General features: G+C 40.8%; 1 protein-coding gene across 3 annotated transcripts in view; it reads right to left on the bottom strand.

The window, feature by feature from the left end:
- The window catches only part of ANXA7 (annexin A7), a 138,619-nt gene that overhangs the window by 102,394 nt on the left and 14,987 nt on the right, over positions 1–21,238 (bottom strand). For all 3 annotated transcript variants that reach the window (XM_082268068.1, XM_082268070.1, XM_082268069.1), the window contains exon 2: positions 483–537. In XM_082268068.1, coding sequence (XP_082124194.1) covers positions 483–536 — 54 coding nt within the window. In that variant the 5' untranslated portion in view covers position 537. The remainder of the gene's footprint in view (positions 1–482; positions 538–21,238) is intronic.

The following is a 21,238-nucleotide window of genomic DNA, read 5'->3' as shown; positions in this document are numbered from 1 at the left end:
GATGCTCTCTGCGCTTTAAACGGACCTCTGAGACTATCACAGTGCAGGTGCATTTATACGGAGACTTGATTACACACAGGTGGATTCTATTTATCATTAGTCATTTAGGTCAACATTGGATCATTCAGAGATCCTCACTGAACTTCTGGAGAGAGTTTGCTGCACTGAAATTAAAGGGGCTGAATCATTTTGCACGCCCAATTTTTCAGTTTATTTTTTAAAAAAGTTTGAAATATCCAATAAATTTCGTTCCACTTCATGATTGTGTCCCACTTGTTGATTCTTCACAAAAAAATAGTTTTATATCTTTATGTTTGAAGCCTGAAATGTGGCAAACGGTCGAAAAGTTCAAGGGGGTCGAATACTTTTGCAATGCACTGTATGTTGAAATTTCAAGTGATGCAATAACTGTAGAGTGTTAGTTATAATTATGCAATTTACAGCATTAGAAGTAATAGCAAACACATTTGGAAAATACTTACTGGATAGCTTGGGTATCCAGGGAACCCTGATGGCTGCTGATATGGGTATGCCATTCTGTAGGATAAAGAAGAAGAAAAAAAAAAAACATTTGTATAATGAAGAAACTAATTATCAATAAGTTAATTTAACTGCCTTAAAACAGGAAATGTCATTAAACTATAGTATTTATAAAAGGATAAAATACTAACATCACTCAACATATCTGGTAATTTCTGTGCACTAAAAGTTTGTGTTACAACTAAAGACACCTTAAGACTTTTCAAAGTTGAAAAAAAAAAAACAGTTATAAAAACGTGTTCCCCAATCACCACAGCTAGCATTTCAGACTCTGAAACAGCACAGGCCCACTGGGCAGTGTTGACAATCTTAAAACTTAACTGAAGGAAAAAAAAGTTTGCATGAATAAAGTGGTACAACAGCCATAAATATTTAAGCTGCCTGCACCCAAAAAAAAATTATAAATTGACAATGTTAGTAGAAACGTGCTGCACTATCCTACGATCCAAATTCACATGCTATGTGTATGTATAATTCAAAAGTGGACTGGGCTGTGTTAAATATAAAATATAAATGTGTATTTATACAAATCTATAAAAAAGTGAACATCATAAAATAAATTGATATGCATAGCACAAAGTTCAAAATTTAAAAAACGTGGAAAAATGACTTTTCAATGGTGATCAGATGTATTCTCAAAAGAAAAAGACTTTCGCCAACCCCATAGGGCTCATGCTAAGCCTTCTGGATTGACCTTCACTACAAAGCTCAAATAAGCAAGTGTCAAGCACCAGAACCAAGAGTAATGCCTCTTGCACACGATCAGATAATCGTACGAAAAAAATAAATAAATTGCTTTAGAATTTAAATCGCAAGATAATCTGATCGTTCGTACACAGCTTTCGACAGCCGAGCATGACATTTCGTCCAACAAAATCCCAAGGGACAAACACGAAAACTTTTGTCATGCGATAGCCTAGCGAGCGACAATCCTTTAATCAGTACAGTATGCGTTCACTAAAAATCGATAGACAAAGACCACGCATGATCAGAAACACGAAAACAAGCCGGAAAAGGCCTGGCTGCCATTGTTTTTGTTTTGCACTATCCGATATGTAGCTATGCAACCAGGAAGCTTTTCCAGAATCGTACGGGGGGAAAAAAAAAAATATCATACATTTAGTACGCATTGTTGAATTCGATACTAGTATCATGCAACAAAATGCGAATGATAGGTCGTCCGATTATATGATTGTGTGTACGAGGCATAAGACTAATGTCTAAAACCAGATCCATTCCATATATGCGGCCCAGATTATTAATCTGTGGGACTACAAAGCCCAACTCAACTAATGCCTCAATCAAGTTTCCATGGATGATATGTAATCTTCAAGTTCAAAGATAGAAATGACAGACCGTATTGCTCACTGTGATCACTAAAAACACTTTATTAAAAATTGTAATACACTTACAAATAAAAGCACCTCTCAATCTCCAAAATGTTGCTGACAAGCAATGCTGTCCAGGAGGAAAAGCCTTATTACACAGTAGTAAAGTGAAAGCCCTCCTGCACACAGTGTGTGTATTTAGTCCAGGAATGCTGTAACGCAACCAAAACGCATTTTGTCATGTGACGTCACCAGGAGCACTGATGTCACACATGACCCGACAATTAATACATATACTGTGAGCAGGAGGGCTTCGACTTTACTACTGCTGCATTAATCTTTCTTTCTCCTTGCAAACATCACTGCATGTCGGCAATCTTTGATGATCTTGAAAGGTGCTTTTACATTTATATCCATGGAGGCTTGCCTGATTGAGGCAGAAGTTGAGCTGGGCTTTGTAGCCATACAGTTTGTGTACAAGACTTCAGTTTTTTTTTTTCATTCCTATTTTTCTGGGGGTTTTTGACACTTGGAATCTTTGCACTGATTCACCCCTAGTATTTATTTCTATTCATTAGCATTTATGTGTTTTATTTTATTATTCCTTTGACGCACACACTTTGGGGTGATTTATTGATTTTAATTTTCACATTTGTTATTATAGGGTCATTCACCATTTACTGCTTTCGAAGCGATCGTACAAAGATTGAGTCATTAGTACAGAGCTTTCGAGAGCCAATCACGACAGTTCGTCCGATCTGACAAGCACGAAAAGGTTTCTCATACAATACCAGATGGTACAGTTTTTTTTTACATCCCTGGCAGTCTGATTACGTCAGAATTTTTGTGCTAAAAGCGGTACATTAAAACATAAAAGTGTAGCGCTAAAAGTATTGATGATCACAAAATTGATAAATAGTGTCCAAATGAATGGAAAAAACTACTAATCACAATGATGTGTATAACGAAGAGAAGAAGTGTCCAAATGAATAAGTCCCAATATAAATGATATAGAATAAGATCATAAATCCACGTGTACAATATTGCAAGAAGTGATTCGACCCGTGACACCCAGGGTATGTGAAGGAAGGGGACACCTCGGTGATGGGATATATTAAGCAGCTTACCAGATTTCCTTGGCTGCTCAACTTAATGAGTCAGCCTCTCCCAGCTGTTAATCAAGGCCGCTGAAGATCTGATGTTAAAGGGATGCTTAATCGATGCAAGTAGACCACCTCTCAAAAAGCATGTAGCAGATCAATGTAGGGTTCATACTCCTCAATATTTTTCTCCAGCATAAATGAATGTGTGGAAAGAAAAGAAAGCGAAGCCCATAGCGTAATCCCGTTTTAGAAATAATATTCCACTTTATTAAAAAAATATTACTCACATTTTCTCAAGAATAAAATAGCTTTATCAAATCGCTAGACAGGGGATGGAGGTGCGGCGTCCCGCGAACAATCCCAAGTAGCAAAGGATAATGAAGGCCGGCTAATTTTCAGGGGGCGTGTGGACGTTGCGTCTGGAGTCGCCAACGTTTCGTCTCAATAGACTTCGTCTGGGCGTGACCCCAGACGCAACTCACACGCCTAAAGTAGCCCCACGTGTCCGCCTATTGGTCCGGAACCTCGCCATAGCATGTCTATAATTTTTAATGATACCTGGCGTCCACCAATCCGCGATCAGCGGAGGAGACGCTCGTCAACCAATCAGGCGCGACCAACACCTTGTAATGGTGCCGAACGCCTACCAATCCGCAGTCGGCGGAAGTGGCGTCAACCAATCAAGAGCGCCTATTGGTGAAGACGAGCTCCCACCAATCCGCGATTAGCGGAAGTGACGTTCGTCCGTCAGACAAGCGCCAGCGGAAGTGACACTCGTCACCTCCGGCGGGGATAGCAAAAAGACACGCATCGGTGGAAGTCATGTGACCAAGGAGCGGAGGAAGTAAACAGTCTTTAACATATCGCTCCTCCCACTGCTAGTATTAGCACAGGGGGTGAGCTTTTAATATGGGGAAAACTCTTTTTATTGCCCAATACTCTTTTGGATGGAATCTATTACCTAAATATCCTCCAGGAAAATATCTATTATTGGTAACTAATGAGATTACATAACCGGGCAAATAATAGTAATACCCAAATCAGGGAGTCCGCTCATTGGTTGTTCTTAAACAATCGAAATAACGAGAATAATAATATTCTAAAAACATCAAATCAAAAGGAATATTAGGGTTACAATAAATTTGGATCGTCTTAAAATATATGAATTATATTGAGATTTAAAGGCAATGTGTCTATTTCATCTGGCTGAATAGAGAATAATCAAAAAACGCCATCTAGTGGCCACAATGGTGTAGCATTTAAAACACCTGAAAAATATATAAACCACTAAAACCATGTGAAAAAAAATTTGAGAAACTAAAACCACAAATTATAAAAGGTGTTCATATTAATGAAAACATATGTGAATAACCTCATATATGAGAAAAGAGTGTGAAAAAAATGTGAATAAAAAAGGGGGGGGATCAGTGACGATCTCACACAAACCGTGTAAAGTGCTGACAATAAAGATAATAAAATATATAAAATGGCTAATGACAGCCCTATAAAAAAAAAAGCTAATTTATAAAAATTACAGCGAGATGTATATCACAACAAGTGTAACTCATAGACACATTTCCATAAAGATCTCCCAACAGTAAATTTCAAACATAAAAGTATAAACAATCAAATGAATTAAAAAGATAAAATATATAAAATCAACTATTGTTAATAAAAGCATTTACATCCCATTCCACATTTAACCCATAGGGACTGTAAGATTTGAGGGTGTAGATCCAGCGAGTCTCCATTTTGGATACTTCTCGTCTTGCATTGGATCCCCTCCAATGAGGTGTAAACTTAGCAATCCCTATGAATAGTGTATTTTTAGGGTTATTGTGATGACACTGGTCAGTGTTTTGATACACTATGGCCTGGGAAGCCCTTCCTGATATTGCCTGCATGTTCACCCAGTCTAACTTGTAATTTCCTCGTCGTGCGTCCCACATATTGTAGCCCGCACTTGCATTGAAGCATGTATAAAACATTAGTGGACGAGCAGGTGATAAGTAAGTCAATCTTGTACTCTCGTCCAGTTGCAGAGGATGTAAATTTCTCAATTTTCCTTCCCTTGAAGGAGTTGAGAACGCAGATTTTACATCTACGGCATGGGTAAAAGCCTTTAAAGTCACCAAAAAAGGTGGGCTGGATAGGTCTTTCAATAACATTTTGGGCTATTTTGTGTCTCAAGGAAGGCACCCCCCTAAAAATAATTTTGGGATGTTCGGCTAACATAGGGCCCAGAATCCGGTCATTTTTTAAAACCGGCCAATGTTTTTTGATAATTTTCTTAATCAGAAAATGTTGGGTCGAATAAGTGACAAACGAGTTCTTAAAACCTTCATTTTCACTTCCCTTTAGTTTTGGACGTAATAAAGACGACCTATCTACGGCTACTATGTCCTTAATGGTGGCGTCCAATTGATTTGCATCATACCCTTTTTCTATGAATCTAGCCTTAAGGATGTTAGCCTGAAGTAAGAAGTCCTCCTGTCGGGTACAGTTTCTGCGTAGCCGCAGAAACTGGCCTTTTGGGACGGCATTAAGCCAAGATTGATGATGACAGCTGTCACGTGGAATGAAGCTGTTCCGGTCCGTTTTCTTGAAGTGAGTGGTGGTTACAATTTTGTCACCCTGTACCACCAAATTCAAATCAAGAAAAGTGATGTTAGTAGGGCTACTGGTGTGATCCAGTTTGATGCCTCTGTTGTTGACATTTAAACCAGAAAAAAGGAGTCGAGTGAGGGGGCACTGCCATCCCATAGGAGGAGGATGTCGTCAATGTACCTCCGCCACAGAATCAGCTGTGGCGGACGGTCACTAAAAACGACATCCTCCTCCCACTTGGCCATAAATAGATTGGCCAAGCTGGGGGCAAATTTGGCCCCCATCGCGACTCCCCTATTCTGTAAATAGAAGGTGTTATTGAACCAAAAGAGATTGTGTGACATAGCGAATTTAATCATGTCTATTACAAAACTCTTTTGTTCCTGAAGCAAAGGACTCCACAGGTCTAAATAATATTTTACAGCTTCTAGTCCCTGTTCATAGTCTATTATGGTGTACAGCGACGCTACGTCGGCTGTAGCCATGATGTACCCTTCTTTCCAGGAGACCTCATCTAGAAGATTTAGAACGTGAGTAGTGTCTTTAAGATAGGATGGGATTTGCTTAACCAAGGGCTGCAAGAACTCGTCCGCATATTTACCAATCCGGGAGCACAGGGAATCGATCCCGCTAATTATGGGACGCCCAGGAGGCTTAACGGGGTTCTTGTGGACCTTGGGTAAAAAATAAATGACGGGCAAACGAGGTGCTGAGGGGATTAAAAATAATTTCTCCTTTTTACTTAGAATTCCCTCCTCATGTGCTTTATTCACCAAAGATTGTAATTCCTTTTTAAATCTCAAGGTAGGGTTAGAGGCAAGGACCTTATAGGTGTCTCTATCGCTTAAGATATTTTTCATCTCCGATATATAGTCATCTTTGTCCAAAACGACTATGCCGCCCCCCTTATCGGCGGGGCGGATGACAATATCTTTATTGTTACACAGGGTTTGAAGTCCCAAGTGGAGTTCGTCCCTATTCGGAGGTCTTTTTACTCTAATATTTTCAATATCTTTAGAGACCAGGTCTTTGAAGACCTGGACTGAGGGGGCCGTTTTACCAGGAGGGTTGAACAAGGAAGCGGTACATTGTTTTGCATGGAAATAGGTTTTATATTTTAGGCCTGTAATTCTTAGGAATAACTCACTTAAATCTGTCCAAACAATAGTCTAGTAGCCACGTAATCATAAATTATAATAGAATACATTTAAAATTCTTTACTGTTTTCAAAGTGGAGATACTTCATTATGAGGGAGAATCTGAACTCTGACATGACCGTGCCAAACAATGGAGTGGCAATGTAATGTATTGGTTGTCCAATACCACTTCTGCAGGGGTTTCCCCACCACTCCCTGAATAATTATCTTTGGTCACAGGTTCCCGCTTTCTGCATCTTGCAAACTTCCAATGCGTAGCCAATTGTTGCTCTTTGTACCAGGTTGTCTCAGTAACTATTTTTCAATAACCTCATCGGTCAGAAATAATTGTAGGTATGCCAGGGGGTTGTTAAGTTCAACATCAACTTTCATACCAGGTGCTCCAGTAAATGGGAATCTTGGGGGGCGCTGCCTGATCCATACCGCAGTCAATAGAGCACCAAGTTTGCACATCACTGAGCTCTTTTGCAGATTCGTTGCGGTCGTCACTTTTACTACCCGATGACGAATTTTCCCACCAATCACTATCGCTCAGTTCTTCAAATATTTCTGATTCACCTTTGCCGTTTTCCAGTTTGTCCAAAAGCGCTTTCGAGCTCAAAACACTTTTTGTACACCATGGACCATGGACAAATTTCCAGGCACAAAACTGCAAAAAGTACAGGCAGGGCACTGGAAAAGCGACTAGGTGAAAACCTGTGGTGAAATGGCAGGATACAACTTCATACTACTTTTTCTTAAAGTAATGATGGCCACCTCGTTTTCCTGTACTTAGCTGCTTTTTTCTTGCCATAATACAAATTCTAACAGTCTATTCAGTAGAACTATCAGCTGTGTATCCACCTGACTTCTGCACAACACAACTGATGGTCCCAACCCCATTTATAAGACAAGAAATCACACTTATTAAACCTGACAGGGCACACCTGTGAAGTGAAAACCATTTCCGGTGACTACCTCTTGAAGTGTGACTCTACAATTTTCATAGTCATGAAAATAAAGAAAACTCTTTGAATGAGAAGGTGTGTCCAAACTTTTGGTCTGTACTCCTAATAAATATACATACATACATACATACATACATATACACACACACAGTGGGTACGGAAAGTGTTCAGACCCCCTTAATTTTCACTCTTTGTTATATTGCAGCCATTTGCTAAAATCATTTAAGTTTATTCTTCTTCCTCATGAATGTACACATAGCACCCCATACTGACAGAAAAACAAACACAGAATTGTTGACATTGTTGCAGATTTATTAACCTCCCTGGCGGTATGATTCTGTCAGGAATTCTGTTCCAAAAGCGGTACAATTCTTTTCATGGAAATTTGGCGTTATGTATTATAGGCCTACAATTCTTAGTAATTACTGACTTAAACCTGACCAAAACAAGTCTCTAGTAGACATCCCAGATGTGATAAATTTGAAACACAAACAAGTGAATTATAATCGAATCAATAATATTATTTTATTATATAATATATATAATAAAATTATATTATTGATTAGATTATAATTCATGCGTTATATTATATATATGCATATATATATATATATATATATATATATATATATATATATATATATAATATAAAATGTGTTATGTGTTTTGTGCAACGTTTTTTTTTTTTTTGAATTTCCCTCTCTAGTTCCGCTCCCATGCAGCATTGCTGCTGCAGGGAACGGAACTAGGAAGTCCTCCTACCGACAGACGAGCGGCGGAGATCTCGGCTGGCGGTCACAGCAATGAGAGCTCATCGCTGGATCGCCAGGATAAGGTAAGAGAAGCTCCGCTGCGCTGTCTGCACGCTCTGCTCATTGACCCCGAGCGTGACTCGGGGATACCGCTAATAGCAGAAAATTCCTACCCCGAGTCACGCTCGGGGATACCGCTAAGGCGGTTAAAAAAGAAAAACTGAAATATCACATGGTCCTAAGTATTCAGACCCTTTGCTGTGACACTCATATTTAACTCAGGTGCTTTCCATTTCTTCTGATCATCCTTGAGATGGTTCTACACCTTCGAGTCCAGCTGTGTTTGATTATACTGATTGGACTTGATTAGGAAAGCCACAAACCTGTCTATACAAGACCTTCCAGATCACAATGCATGTCAGAGCAAATGAGAATCATGAGGTCAAAGGAACTGCCTGAAGAGCTCAGAGACAGAATTGTGGCAAGGCACAGATCTGGCCAAGGTTACAAAAAGATTTCTGCTGCACTTAAGGTTCCTAAGAGCACAGTGGCCTCCATAATCCTCAAATAGAAGACGTTTGGGATGACCAGAACCCTTCCTAGAGCTGGCCGTCCGGCCAAACTGAGCTATCGGGGGAGAAGAGCCTTGGTGAGAGAGGTAAAGAAGAACCCAAAGATCACTGTGGCTGAGCTCCAGAGATGCAGTCAGGAGATGGGAGAAAGTTGTAGAAAGTCAACCATCACTGCAGCCCTCCACCAGTCGGGGCTTTATGGCAGAGTGGCCCGACGGAAGCCTCTCCTCAGTGTAAGACACATGAAAGCCCGCATGGAGTTTGCTAAAAAAAACACCCGAAGGACTCCAAGATGGTGAGAAATAAGATTCTCTGGTCTGATGAGACCAAAATAGAACTTTTTGGCCTTAATTCTAAGCGGTATGTGTGGAGAAAACCAGGCACTGCTCATCACCTGTCCAATACAGTCCCAACAGTGAAGCATGGTGGTGGCAGCATCATGCTGTGGGGGTGTTTTTCAGAGGAAAAGATGAATGCGGCCAAGTACAGGGATATCCTGGACAAAAACCTTCTCCAGAGTGCTCTGGACCACAGACTGGGCCAAAGGTTTACCTTCCAACAAGACAATGACCCTAAGCACACAGCTAAAATAACGAAGGAGGGGCTTCACAACAACTCCGTGACTGTTCTTGAATGGCCCAGCCAGAGCCCTGACTTAAACCCAATTGAGCATCTCTGGAGAGACCTAAAAATGGCTGTCCACCAACGTTTACCATCCAACCTGACAGAACTGGAGAGGATCCCCAAATCCAGGTGTGAAAGACTTGTTGCATCTTTCCCAAAAAGACTCCTGGCTGTATTAGATCAAAAGGGGGCTTCTAATAAATACTGAGCAAAGGGTCTGAATACTTAGGACCATGTGATATTTCAGTTTTTCTTTTTTAATAAATCTGCAACAATGTCAACAATGTCAACAATTCTTTGTTTTTCTGTCAGTATGGGGTGCTATGTGTACATTCATGAGGAAGAAGAATAAACCTAAATGATTTTAGCAAATGGCTGCAATATAAAAAAGAGTGAAAAATTTAAGGGGGTCTGAATACTTTCCGTACCCACTGTATATATATATATATTGGGGCTGAACGATAGTCGATATGATATCGACTATCGTTCTGTGGCCGTAGGCGATATTCATATCGCCGAGGTCACGATATTTGCATAGGCAGGGGGAAGGGACTCGGAGGAGGACTCACAGACTTCCGTGTTAGGCAGGGAGAAGTCGGGACACTTCAGCGGTGAGCATACACTTACTCACTCGTGCACTGCAGCCCGCCCCACACGTTCAGTGAGTCTCACTCTCCGCCCTAGTTTTCTCAATGGCACATTCAGGGAGCAAATCACGCCGTGATTAGCTGCACAGCTAACCAATCACGCGTGCCTGCACACCTGATTGGTTCCGCTGTGCCGCTACTCACGGCGTGATTGGCTCCCTGAATGTGCCATTGAGAAAACTAGGGCGGAGAGTGAGACTCACTGAACGTGTGGGGCGGGCTGCAGTGCACGAGTGAGTAATGTAAATGTATGCGGCTGTGCTGTGATCCTTTCCCGGCTCCTAGTCCACCGCTCCAGCCTCCTCCTACCACCACCACTATGAGAAAGACTGTCTGTCACTGAATATTCTGATCGATTCCACAGTCCACACTGTCACTGAGTAATTGATTTTACCATATTAACCCTGACCTGCCCAGTGCCCTGTATCTGCAGCATCCTTCCCAATCCCTACAGTGTCAGTAACATTAACCCTATGGTACAAGGCTGCAGTGTGCACTGAATCCCATTCCCTACAGTAACATACATTAACCCTGTATGGTCAGAAAGGCTGGATTGACGGGTCCCTCAATATCGCAATATATATAGTTGAAAAAAAAATATTGCAATATATTTTTTTTCCAATATCGTGCAGGCCTTATTATATTATATAATCCAAAGCCAGGCAAACAACTACATAATATCAATTGCTTACCAGGTTAAAAATGGCTGAGGAGAGATGTGTCCCTTATGAGGAATTGGAAGGCCTCCATGTTAAACCCCTTTTGATTTTGATGTAATATAGATTTAAAAAAAAAAAAAAAAAAAAAAACCTTCTAGTTCTTTAAACGAGGCATGGTTTTTGATACAAATATTTGTATTATAGATGAAATTTACCTCTCACATCCCTGATGAAGGAAATATTCAATCTCTAAACTCGTTGGGTGGAGGAAGTCATCTCACATCAATGTTATTCTCACAGTTGGTGCATTCAAAAGTATGTTCATACCATGTTGCTTTTAGGTTTTTTATTCAGTGATGTAATAATAAAATTTATGTTTTTATAAAATCTACAAAATTCCTTATTATGTTTTTTACTTTATGCCAAATCAGTGTTTTTACAGTCCCAAAAGTGGGAACTCCCACTTTGTAGCTTATATTTAGGAATGTGGCATGTAACGAAATCCAATTACCTTTATCTCCATTTTCTTTTTTATTGTAATCAGCATTTCATCTCAATATTGAAAAATGAAAAACCACCATGCCTGCATTCCTGTAAGTGTGCAATTTCACCATTGGGGAAGGTAACTTTTTATCTAAAATTGTGTGAAGGTATCTGGTAAAAGCAGCAAGTCATTTATACAAGCAGGAAACAAGATTTTCTAGGGTTATCTCTTCTCCCCCTGGATTGCAATGCCAGTGATGGGAGGAAGAAACAACCTCTCTTCTCTCCCCCCCCCCCCCCCCCCCCAGTAAAAAAAAAAAAAAACACACACACACACACACACACACACAAAGCTAGCTGGGAATGAATGTAATTTTGCTTGCAAAGCAATTAATCCTTAAGTAGAATCCTTAAGAAAGGCGGATACCAGTATGTCCATCTCAGAGCAAGTCTACAATTAGTACTCTTGTGGAGACTTGTCCTTTTGCCAAATACAGCATTTTTCTCTAGATTGTCAGACTGGAGCATTTCAGTACATTTATATAGAGGAATAAACCTATGATATCTCTTTCCAGGTGAGCATTCATTTCAACAAGCAAAAAACATTAGGCACATTGTGTAATTAAATTTAGCCAAGTGCAACCTGAATTTTCTGTTCGACACCGGAATTTTAATTTTGGTGCGCCGCTAGTTAAAAAAAAAAAAAAAAAAAAAAAGTTAAAACTATACAGGATAAATTTTGAATATTGTATTAAAACAAATGTTTAGGAACAGTTAACCAAAAAGAACAGGCTAGGATACAAGTTAGAAAGTGATCACCATACAGTATATTTGTCCCAACTCTATTCACCTGCAGTCATTGCCATTTCCCTTAGGCCCCTTTAACATGTGGGAGTCTGTCAGGGGACTCAGTTTTTCTCAGCAGGGGATGGATCCGCCGATCCCCACTGAGTAGGCGGATGGCAGCTCTGTCTCCGTGCTGTGTTCAGAGACAGAGCTGTCAGGTCCCCGCTGTTCTGTATGGGGGAATTGGATGAGAACGGACCATCTGTCCGTTCGCATACGATCCCAACCGATCCGCATACGATCCCAACCGATCCGCCAGACGAATGGAAAATAGGGTTTCCATCCGTCCAGATTTGATGGGCCGGATGTCAGCGGGCATGTCTCTCCGCTGACATCCAATGCCCCATAGAGATGCATGGGGTATCCGTTCAGATCCGCCTGAAAAACTGACAGGCAGATCTGAACGGTCCGCTAGTGTGAAAGGGGCCTTAAGCTGGCTTTCGATAGATCAAAAATTGGGCAGTTCAGCAGGGACTGGCTGAATTTCCATCCATGGCCATTCCCTTTGCAGAGAACTCGACCTATTGATCGACCTTTCTCAAACCGGCAGATTAGAAAATTTTCCTTCGAATAGCACTGCAGTGCTGATCAGTGTATTCTGACAGCAGGGAGGATTCCTCCATCCACCTCTCTTGTGTGCATGGAGAAATTCAGTCAGGTATTTTGAGCAAAAACAAAATAAATAAATAATCCATGTTTAGCCAGCTTTACTTATGTCTAAAGGGGATCTCAAGCCAAGCTACATACACTATATTACCAAAAGTATTGGGACGCCTGCCTTTACATGCACATGAACTTTAATGGCCTCCCAGTCTTAGTCTGCAAGGTTTAATATGGAGTTGGCTAACCCATAAGCGAGTTTGGGGTGGAGGAACTTGATTGGCCTACACAGAGTTTTGAACTCAACCCAATAGAAAACACTTTTGGGAGGCATTAGAGCGGAGACTGCGAGCCAGGGCTTCTCATCCATCAGTGCCTGAAATGACAAATGCGCTTCTGGAAGAATGGCTAAACATTCCCATAGACACACCTAAACCTTGCGGACAGCCTTCCCAAAAGAGTTGAAGCTGTAAAGGGTGGGCCAACTCAATATTGAACCCCATGGACTAAGACTGGGATGCCATTAAAGTTCATGTGCGTGTAAAGGCAGTTGTCCCAATACTTTTGGTAATATAGTGTATATGCAAATATATACAAAATTCCTAAAAAGGAATACATGATCTTTTAAACAAGCCTTCATGAACATCTGTAGCTGCAGGCACTACATAATAATAAATAAAGTTAACAAAAACAACTTACCCTAGGTTAACACCAAATGAATGGGCTACTGTGCGGGAAAAAAAAAAAAAAAAATGCATGCACCCTTTCAAAAACAGTTGCAGGGAAATCACGTGGTCTTTTTGCGTGCTGAGATGCAGGAGGGTGCCATTTAGAATGAATGGCAGCCCTGTGCATCTCCTAAAAAGCAGCGCGATTTGGCAGAGGGTGGGGGAACAGATGCAATTCCCGCACCCATAGTCTGAGGGCCTGTTCACATGTGTGCAGTGCATTTAGATATGTTTGTTTGTGGACTCTATAGCATGCATTTTTATAAAAGCGCATTGAAGATGCAGCAAGGAGAGTTTTTCAATACAATTAACCTAAAACGCACAGGGGTCAACAGGGCCTTATTTTTAACAGCTTAGTTCATTCTGCTCCTCATGCCAGCAATGACTTGGCCGCCTGCTAGCCTTCTAATATTGAATGTAAAAAAAGCCACATGAACGGAGAGCAGACTGCCATTTCCATACTTGAGACAACTTCACAGCATCTTCTGTGGAAATCGGTGGATTGCACTGCATTTACTGCAGCTACAGTGGTCAGCGGGTGCTTGTTTTAAAGTTCAACTCCACCCACCCCAATTATTGTTAGTAACTTATTTTTAGTCTTTGATTTTTGAATGCAATTTTCAAAAAGCCACATTCATGATTACAAATTTGGTAAAAAAAAAAAAAAAAAATTCCATCCTGCCCTCTCTCGTCGCGGTCAATTTTTTAATTGTTGGGGAAAACGATCAAACTGAATGAACGTTTTTAAAACCAGAAATTTGTAATAAATTCTACTAGTGCATGGCCAGCTTTATTCACCAGGTTGCTTCTTCAGACCAAATGCAGAGCAGCGATTCTGTCTACAAACAGTACCCTCTACCTCTAGTAATAATAATAGTGGTGGTGGCAACTTGTTCAAAGGTGTAAAACACAGGGAATAGCTATGTTGCAAAAGCACTTCAGTAAAGGTAAACCAATGATACTGGCATTTTTGTCAGTGGTTGTATGGTCAATGACAAATGTCAATCTCAAAGAAAGAGCAATTACACAAAAAAAAAAAAAAAAAAAAAAAAGGCGGGGGGAGACAATATTTCTCACTTAAACAGTGGTGGCAGAATCTCTGATCTTTTACACAAAATCCCCAACTAAAATAATTTTCTAAAGCAGCCTATTTCAATTGGGGTTTTTACTGTGCAGGAGAACTACCTTGGGCGCAGAGAGGGACAGTATCCAGTGTCCTATCAACCAATGACAACAGTTGATAAAGAACACTTCATACACTTGCACTACATCCTTGTTTGCCTCTTCCCTGACCCTCTCCGCCCACATTGGAGTCACATTAGCTGAGTGGGGGAGAGAATACACTGGAATACTAGTCAGTACCAGAGTGCAAATGTATATTTGCATTGTAAAAATAAATCCTCATGTTGATTTATGTAATACGATTAGCTTAGTTTTTTTTTTTTATAGGTTTTAGAATGGTGTGCCTTGTGATAATATAGAAGGGTGCCTTGACTGAAAAAAGGTCAGGAAATGCTGCAATAAAGCGCTGGCACAAAACAGGTGTTTGCAGTGAGTCAGCTCATGTCTGATACAGGAGTGGTACATGTTTGCATTGTGTAAGAAGCCATAACTGCTATAGACTTCATTTACCTGAAGCATTTGCATAGGCAAAAACGTCAGCATCGCTTACTTTCAGTGTTGTCAGTATGGCAGATGTAAACATATGCCATGCAGTCTTTTGAATACGTTTTAAGTCCAGGCACCTTGAGGTGCCTACAAGTTTCTTTAGGGGTGCCTTGGCAAAATGCCCAAAAATTGCAAATAAGCCAGTGGGTGGATCAAGCTTATCTTTTAGTTACACAAAACTACAGGTTTTCATTGTGCATCATTACAACCTTCTAGCCATCAGTGATGCAACAACCAATTAGGTTATCGGTTGATAAGGAGATCATGTAAAACCTACACATCATCCTGGTTTGCCTGTCCCCCTGCCCCTCTTGGTCAGCACTGGGGTCACATTAGCTGAATGAGAAACGAAGAAAATCACTGGAATACTAGTCAGTGCGAAAAAGTGCATTGGGTTTGGAAGAATAAATCACCTCTAAATGTAGGTGTCCCATGTTACTACAATACGTAAAACTAATGCTGGCCATACACTAGCCGAAAGATCGTTCGAAAATCTGGCATTTGGTCCGATAGTTCATTTTTCGTCCAGTTAATAGGCACAAATAGAAAATAGTTTTTAACTTTTTAGAGCTGAAAAATCGAAGGAAGCACTAGGCATATGTGACAAACATTCATTTATGTCCATTGAATGATTTATCGTTCGAAATGCGGTTATTACATGATGGCACGATCGTCTGCTCTCACAGCCGATTTTTCGAAAAGGAGTTCGCCCAAAATTTTGGCTACCGTACGGCCGGCTTAAAGTTTTGGTTTTTTTTTACATTTTAGAATGGGGTGCCTCAAGATTGTGCAGAGTTTTAACGGGTGCCTTGACTGAAAAAGGATTGAGAAACACTGCTCTGGATAATGCACCCTGTCATATTTTCCATGAGGCAGACCCAGAGTTCCAGGAAGTAAAGAAAAATTAATCTGCCCTTAGTAAAAATGGCCATCATGAGAAAAATGGGGAGGAAGAGGAAATATGATATGCAAACAAAAAGCCTGAAACCATATATACAGTATCTCACAAAAGTGAGTACACCCCTCCCATTTTTGAAAATATTTTATTATATCTTTTCCATGTGACAACACTGAAGAAATTAAACTCTGTTACAATGTAAAGTAGTGAGTGTACAGCTTTTATACCAGTGTAAATTTTCTGTACCCTAAAAATAACTCAACACAACCATTAACCACTTTAAGACCGGAAGGATTTGCCCCCTTAATGACCAGGCCCTATTTTGCGATTCGGCACTGAGTTACTTTGACAATTGCGCGGTCGTGCGACGCTGTACCCAAACTAAATTTACGTCCTTTTTCCCCACAAATAGAGCTTTCTTTTGGTGGTATTTGATCACCTGTGTGATTTTTATTTTTTGCGTTATAAACAAAAAAGCGACAATTTTGAAAAAAAGCTCTATTTCTTCTACTGTATATAACATTACCAAAAAAAAAAAAAGTTAAAAATATAAAAAAAAAAAAAAATCTAAATTTAACATTTTAGGCCAATTAGTTTTCTGCTACATATTTTTGGTAAAACAAAAAAAAAATGTTTTATATATTATATTATATTATATATATATAATTTTACGCAATAAGCGCATTTTGATTTGTTTGCGCAAAAAGTTATCGTGTCTACTAACTACGGGAAAGATTAAGGTCATTTCTATTGGATTTTTTATTTTACTAGTAATGGTGGCGATCTGCAAATTTTAGCGGGACTGCGACGGACAGATGGGACCCCTGACATTTTTGAAACTTTTGGGAGTACCAGTGACATTACTACAGTAATCAGTTCTAAAAATATGCACTGTTACTGTAATAATGACATTGGCAGGGAAGGGGTTAACAGTATAGGTGATCAAGGGGTTAAATGTGACCCTAGGGGAGTGATTCTAACTGTGGTGGGGCGTGGCTTCCGAGATGACCACAGAAACATTGATCCTATATAGAAGGATCACATGAGCTCATTTCAGGGAGGACGGCCAGCTGTGTTTACAAAAGCCAACCGTCCTCTGTCTGCGCGGAGTGATCGCGGGTGTCAGGCAATTGCTGCCTGACACACACATCGGCTTCCCCACTGAAGATCGGGGGCGGGAGCGCACTGCCGGCGGCGCGCACTCGTCCCCTAGCTCCTCCCAGGTGAGCGACGTAGACCTACGTAGTTTTGCCTGTACGAGCCAGCCTGCCGCAGTAAATATAATGTAAGCAGTCGGGAACTGGTTAATGTCTAAACCACGGACAACAGTGAGTGCACCCCTAAGTGAAAATGTACAAATTGGGCCCAGAGTGTCAATATTTTGTGTGGCCACCATTATTTTCCAGCACTGCCTTAACCCTCTTGGGCATGGAGTTCTCCAGAGCTTCACAGGTTGTCACTGGAGTCCTCTTCCACTCCTCCATGACGACATCACAGAGCTGGTGGATGTTAAAAACCTTGCACTCTCCTCCTCCTTCCGTTTGAGGATACCCCACAGATGCCCCATAGAAATGGATTGTTGAGGTTAAGTATGGAAAAGTATAGAAAAACATCAAGGTCATTAATAAATATTTAGATTGCAAATTAGTGCAGAAATTCTGCGCTAGTACCCCTCATGGACTGAGGAAGACGGACCAGAATAGTAAAGATATTTAGATATCAAACATTTTATTAAATTCACATGATAAAAATGTCAAACATAAAACACAAATATAGATACAATCAAAGATGTTCCATATAGGGCTGTGTTACAATTAAGAGTACCCATTCGATATCATACAACATTGTCCCAGTAGTGCCACAGTCTGGTAGGTCGCATGGGCAGACTGACATGGGTAGATACCCTATACATCTATGTTAGATCTTATTACTATGCTATTTTGATAGAGTTATGACTTTGTAGATCTCATAACAAAATAGCATAGTATTTCAATAAATGAAATAGTGATTCAATGTATTTATATATATTTATGTATATTAAATCGCTATTTAATGGATTACTATGCTCTTTTGTTATAGAGTTATAAATATTTTTTAGATCTATCTAAATCAGACCACTATCTATCTTATCAGACCACAGGACACGGTTCCAGTAATCCATGTTCTTAGTCTGCTTGTCTTCAAACTGTTTGCAGGCTCTCTTGTGCACCATCTTTAGAAGAGGCTTCCTTCTGGGACGACAGCCATGCAGGCCAATTTGATGCAGTGTGTGGCTTATGGTCTGAGCACTGACAGGCTGACACCCCCCCCCCCCCCTGCAGCAATGCTGGCAGCACTCATACGTCTATTTCCCAAAGACAACCTCTGGAAATGACGCTGAGCACGTGCACTCAACCTCTTTGGTCGATCATGGCAAAGCCTGTTCCCAGTGGAACCTATCCACAAACCGCTGTATAGTCTTGGTCATTGTGCTGCAGCTCAGTTTCATGATCTTGGCAATCTTCTTATAGCCTAGGCCATCTTTATGTGGAGCAATATTTCCTTTTTTCAGATCCTCTGAGTTCTTTGCCATGAGGTGCCATGTTGAACTTCCAGAGACCAGTAGGAGAGCGGTAACACCAAATTTAACACCCCTGCTCCCCATTCACACCTGAGACCTTGTAACACTAACTAGTCCCATGACACCGGGGAGGGAAAATAGCTAATTGGGCCCAATTTGGGCGTTTTCACTTAGGGGTGTACTCTTTTGTTGCCAGCGGTTTAGACATTAATGGCTGTGTGTTGAGTTATTTTGAGGGGACAGCATATTTACACTGTTCGTATGTCCGTTTTTCCTCCCATTCGATTGCAGATGAAAAACGGACATAATGCATGTCAATGGGATTGCGGATGATCATCCACTGACATCTGATTTGCGTCCTTTCCGATCTGTTCCGTTTTTTGGAACAGAAGAGAGCCCTATTTTTCTTCCGTTTAAAAAAACGGAACTGACTCAAAAACGGATGTCAGTGGTGTCATCCGCAATCCCATTGACATACATTATCTCCGTTTATCATCCGTTAATAGATGGGATGATAAACGGACATACAGAATGGACACTCCAGAGTGTTATCTGTGTAAATAAAAAAAGGGGCCTGAGCAAAGGAAAATACAGTCCGCACAGTGTGAAAGGACCCTTATACAAGCTGTACACTCACTACATTACAGCAAGGTTTCATTTCTTCAGTGTTGTCATATGAAAAGAAAAAAATATATTTACTAAAATGTGAGGGGTGTACTCACTATTGTGAGATACTGTAAGTAACTGTTTTCAGATTTCCTTCTTAAACATTTATTGTTCAATGTATTTTTTTATGAATAAAAATTTACAATAAAAAGGACAGAAAAATGTACACCCCTTTGATTACAATATAAGGCAAATGGAAACACTAGGTCCTTGTTAAAGAGGAAGTAAACCCTCCTCTGACACTTGTACCTATAGGTAAGCCTATGATAAGGCTTACCTATAGGTACTGTAAATATCTCCTAAACATGTACCGTTGTAACGTGTGACGTCACTGGCGCATGCGCTCTGAAGGAACGGCACCTCATGCCATTCCTTCAGAGCCCCGTGCCGTGACTGTCGGCTCCCGCGCGCGTGCGCGGGAGTGACGTCACCGCAGCTCCAGCCAATCAGATGGCCGGATGCCGCGATCGCGGAAGACGGGCGACTGAACATGTCGCCCATCATACAGGTGAGTGAGCGGCACGGCGGGGGCTCGTTCTAAGGCAAGTATTTCATAATGAGCTAGTATGCGATGCATACTAGCTCATTATGTGTTTCTCTTGCAGGGTGTGAAAGAAAGAAAGATAAAAAGAAAAAAAAAAAAAAAAAGAGTTTACAACCTCTTTAAAGCAGCATTAAACCCAAAAGCAAGCATTATATTGTAGATCACCAATTTTTAGATATGAGGACAGCATTAGCTTTTTAGGTTCGTTTCACCTGGTGATAATGCCAGTAAGTTAGTTTTTCCAACAGAACAAGCTGTCCTGCAGATGTAACCGTTAAGAAGCGAGAGATAAACCATGTACCACTGGTAGGGGTGCTTACAATGGTCCGTTTTTATTACTTTTTATATAATCTTTAACCCAAAGAAAAAACTGAACTGTTGCTGAAACTGCTTAAAAAGTATTAAAGCGGTAGTAAACTCATCCAAAGAAAAAAAAAACCTGCAAGACAAAGGCATAATGAGCTAGTATGCATCGCATACTAGCTCATTATGAAACGCTTACCTTAGAACGAAGCCCCGAGACAGACCCCCGGACATCGCTGTGGGCGCTGACATGATCCCCTCTGCGTCTCTTCCGGGGTTCGGCGGCTCCGGCGCTGTGATTGGCCGGAGCCGCGATGACGTCACTCCCGCGCATGCGCGCGGGAGTGATTTTCTGGCAAGGAACTCTGAAGATCCCCCCGCACTCGTCAGCGGCTTCATGCAGTGGTAACATCTCCGTGCAGGTTTAGGAGATATTAATTGTAACTACAGGTAAGCCTTATACCGTATACAGGTAAGCCATACCGTTAGTAACGTCAAATGGTTACGTTACTTACGGTGCGGCGGAGTCTGACGTCACTTCCTGGTTCCTGTGAAACGCACGCTGATGTTGTGCTCCCAGAACTGATTTGTATTACAGCGGTATATGTTCTTTTATGCCCGATTATTCCATCACATTGTAAGTAATATTTTATGCGGAAATACATTTTCTTTTAAAATGGGCTTCACTATGTGGAACTTCAATTTTTTGGGAGCGGTCCAGGGCTATTGCATGTAAGGGGGCGCAATTACAGTGAGCTGTAACTGACATCAGTGAGAGGACCTTTTGCTCTGTTCCTCAGAATTAATATTCATACAAGACCATAAAAGGGAGCCATCCTACAGAGAATTTCCCTTTTTATAAGCTTCCTTTGACCCCCTTCGGGGTCCCACAGTTCTGGTGAGTAGGACCAGAAGGGGATCAAGACATCTGGCACTTAGCACTTATTTGTAATATCACCAGCACTGTTTAGTTTGCAGAATATATTTGACTATTCAGTACTATTTG

This window comes from Pelophylax lessonae, assembly GCF_965119305.1.
Source record: "Pelophylax lessonae genome assembly, chromosome: 9".
In the NCBI taxonomy this organism is placed as follows: Eukaryota; Metazoa; Chordata; class Amphibia; order Anura; family Ranidae; genus Pelophylax; species Pelophylax lessonae.
The sequence above is the reverse complement of the archived record's forward strand: the minus strand, read 5'-3'. Positions and strand labels throughout refer to the sequence as shown.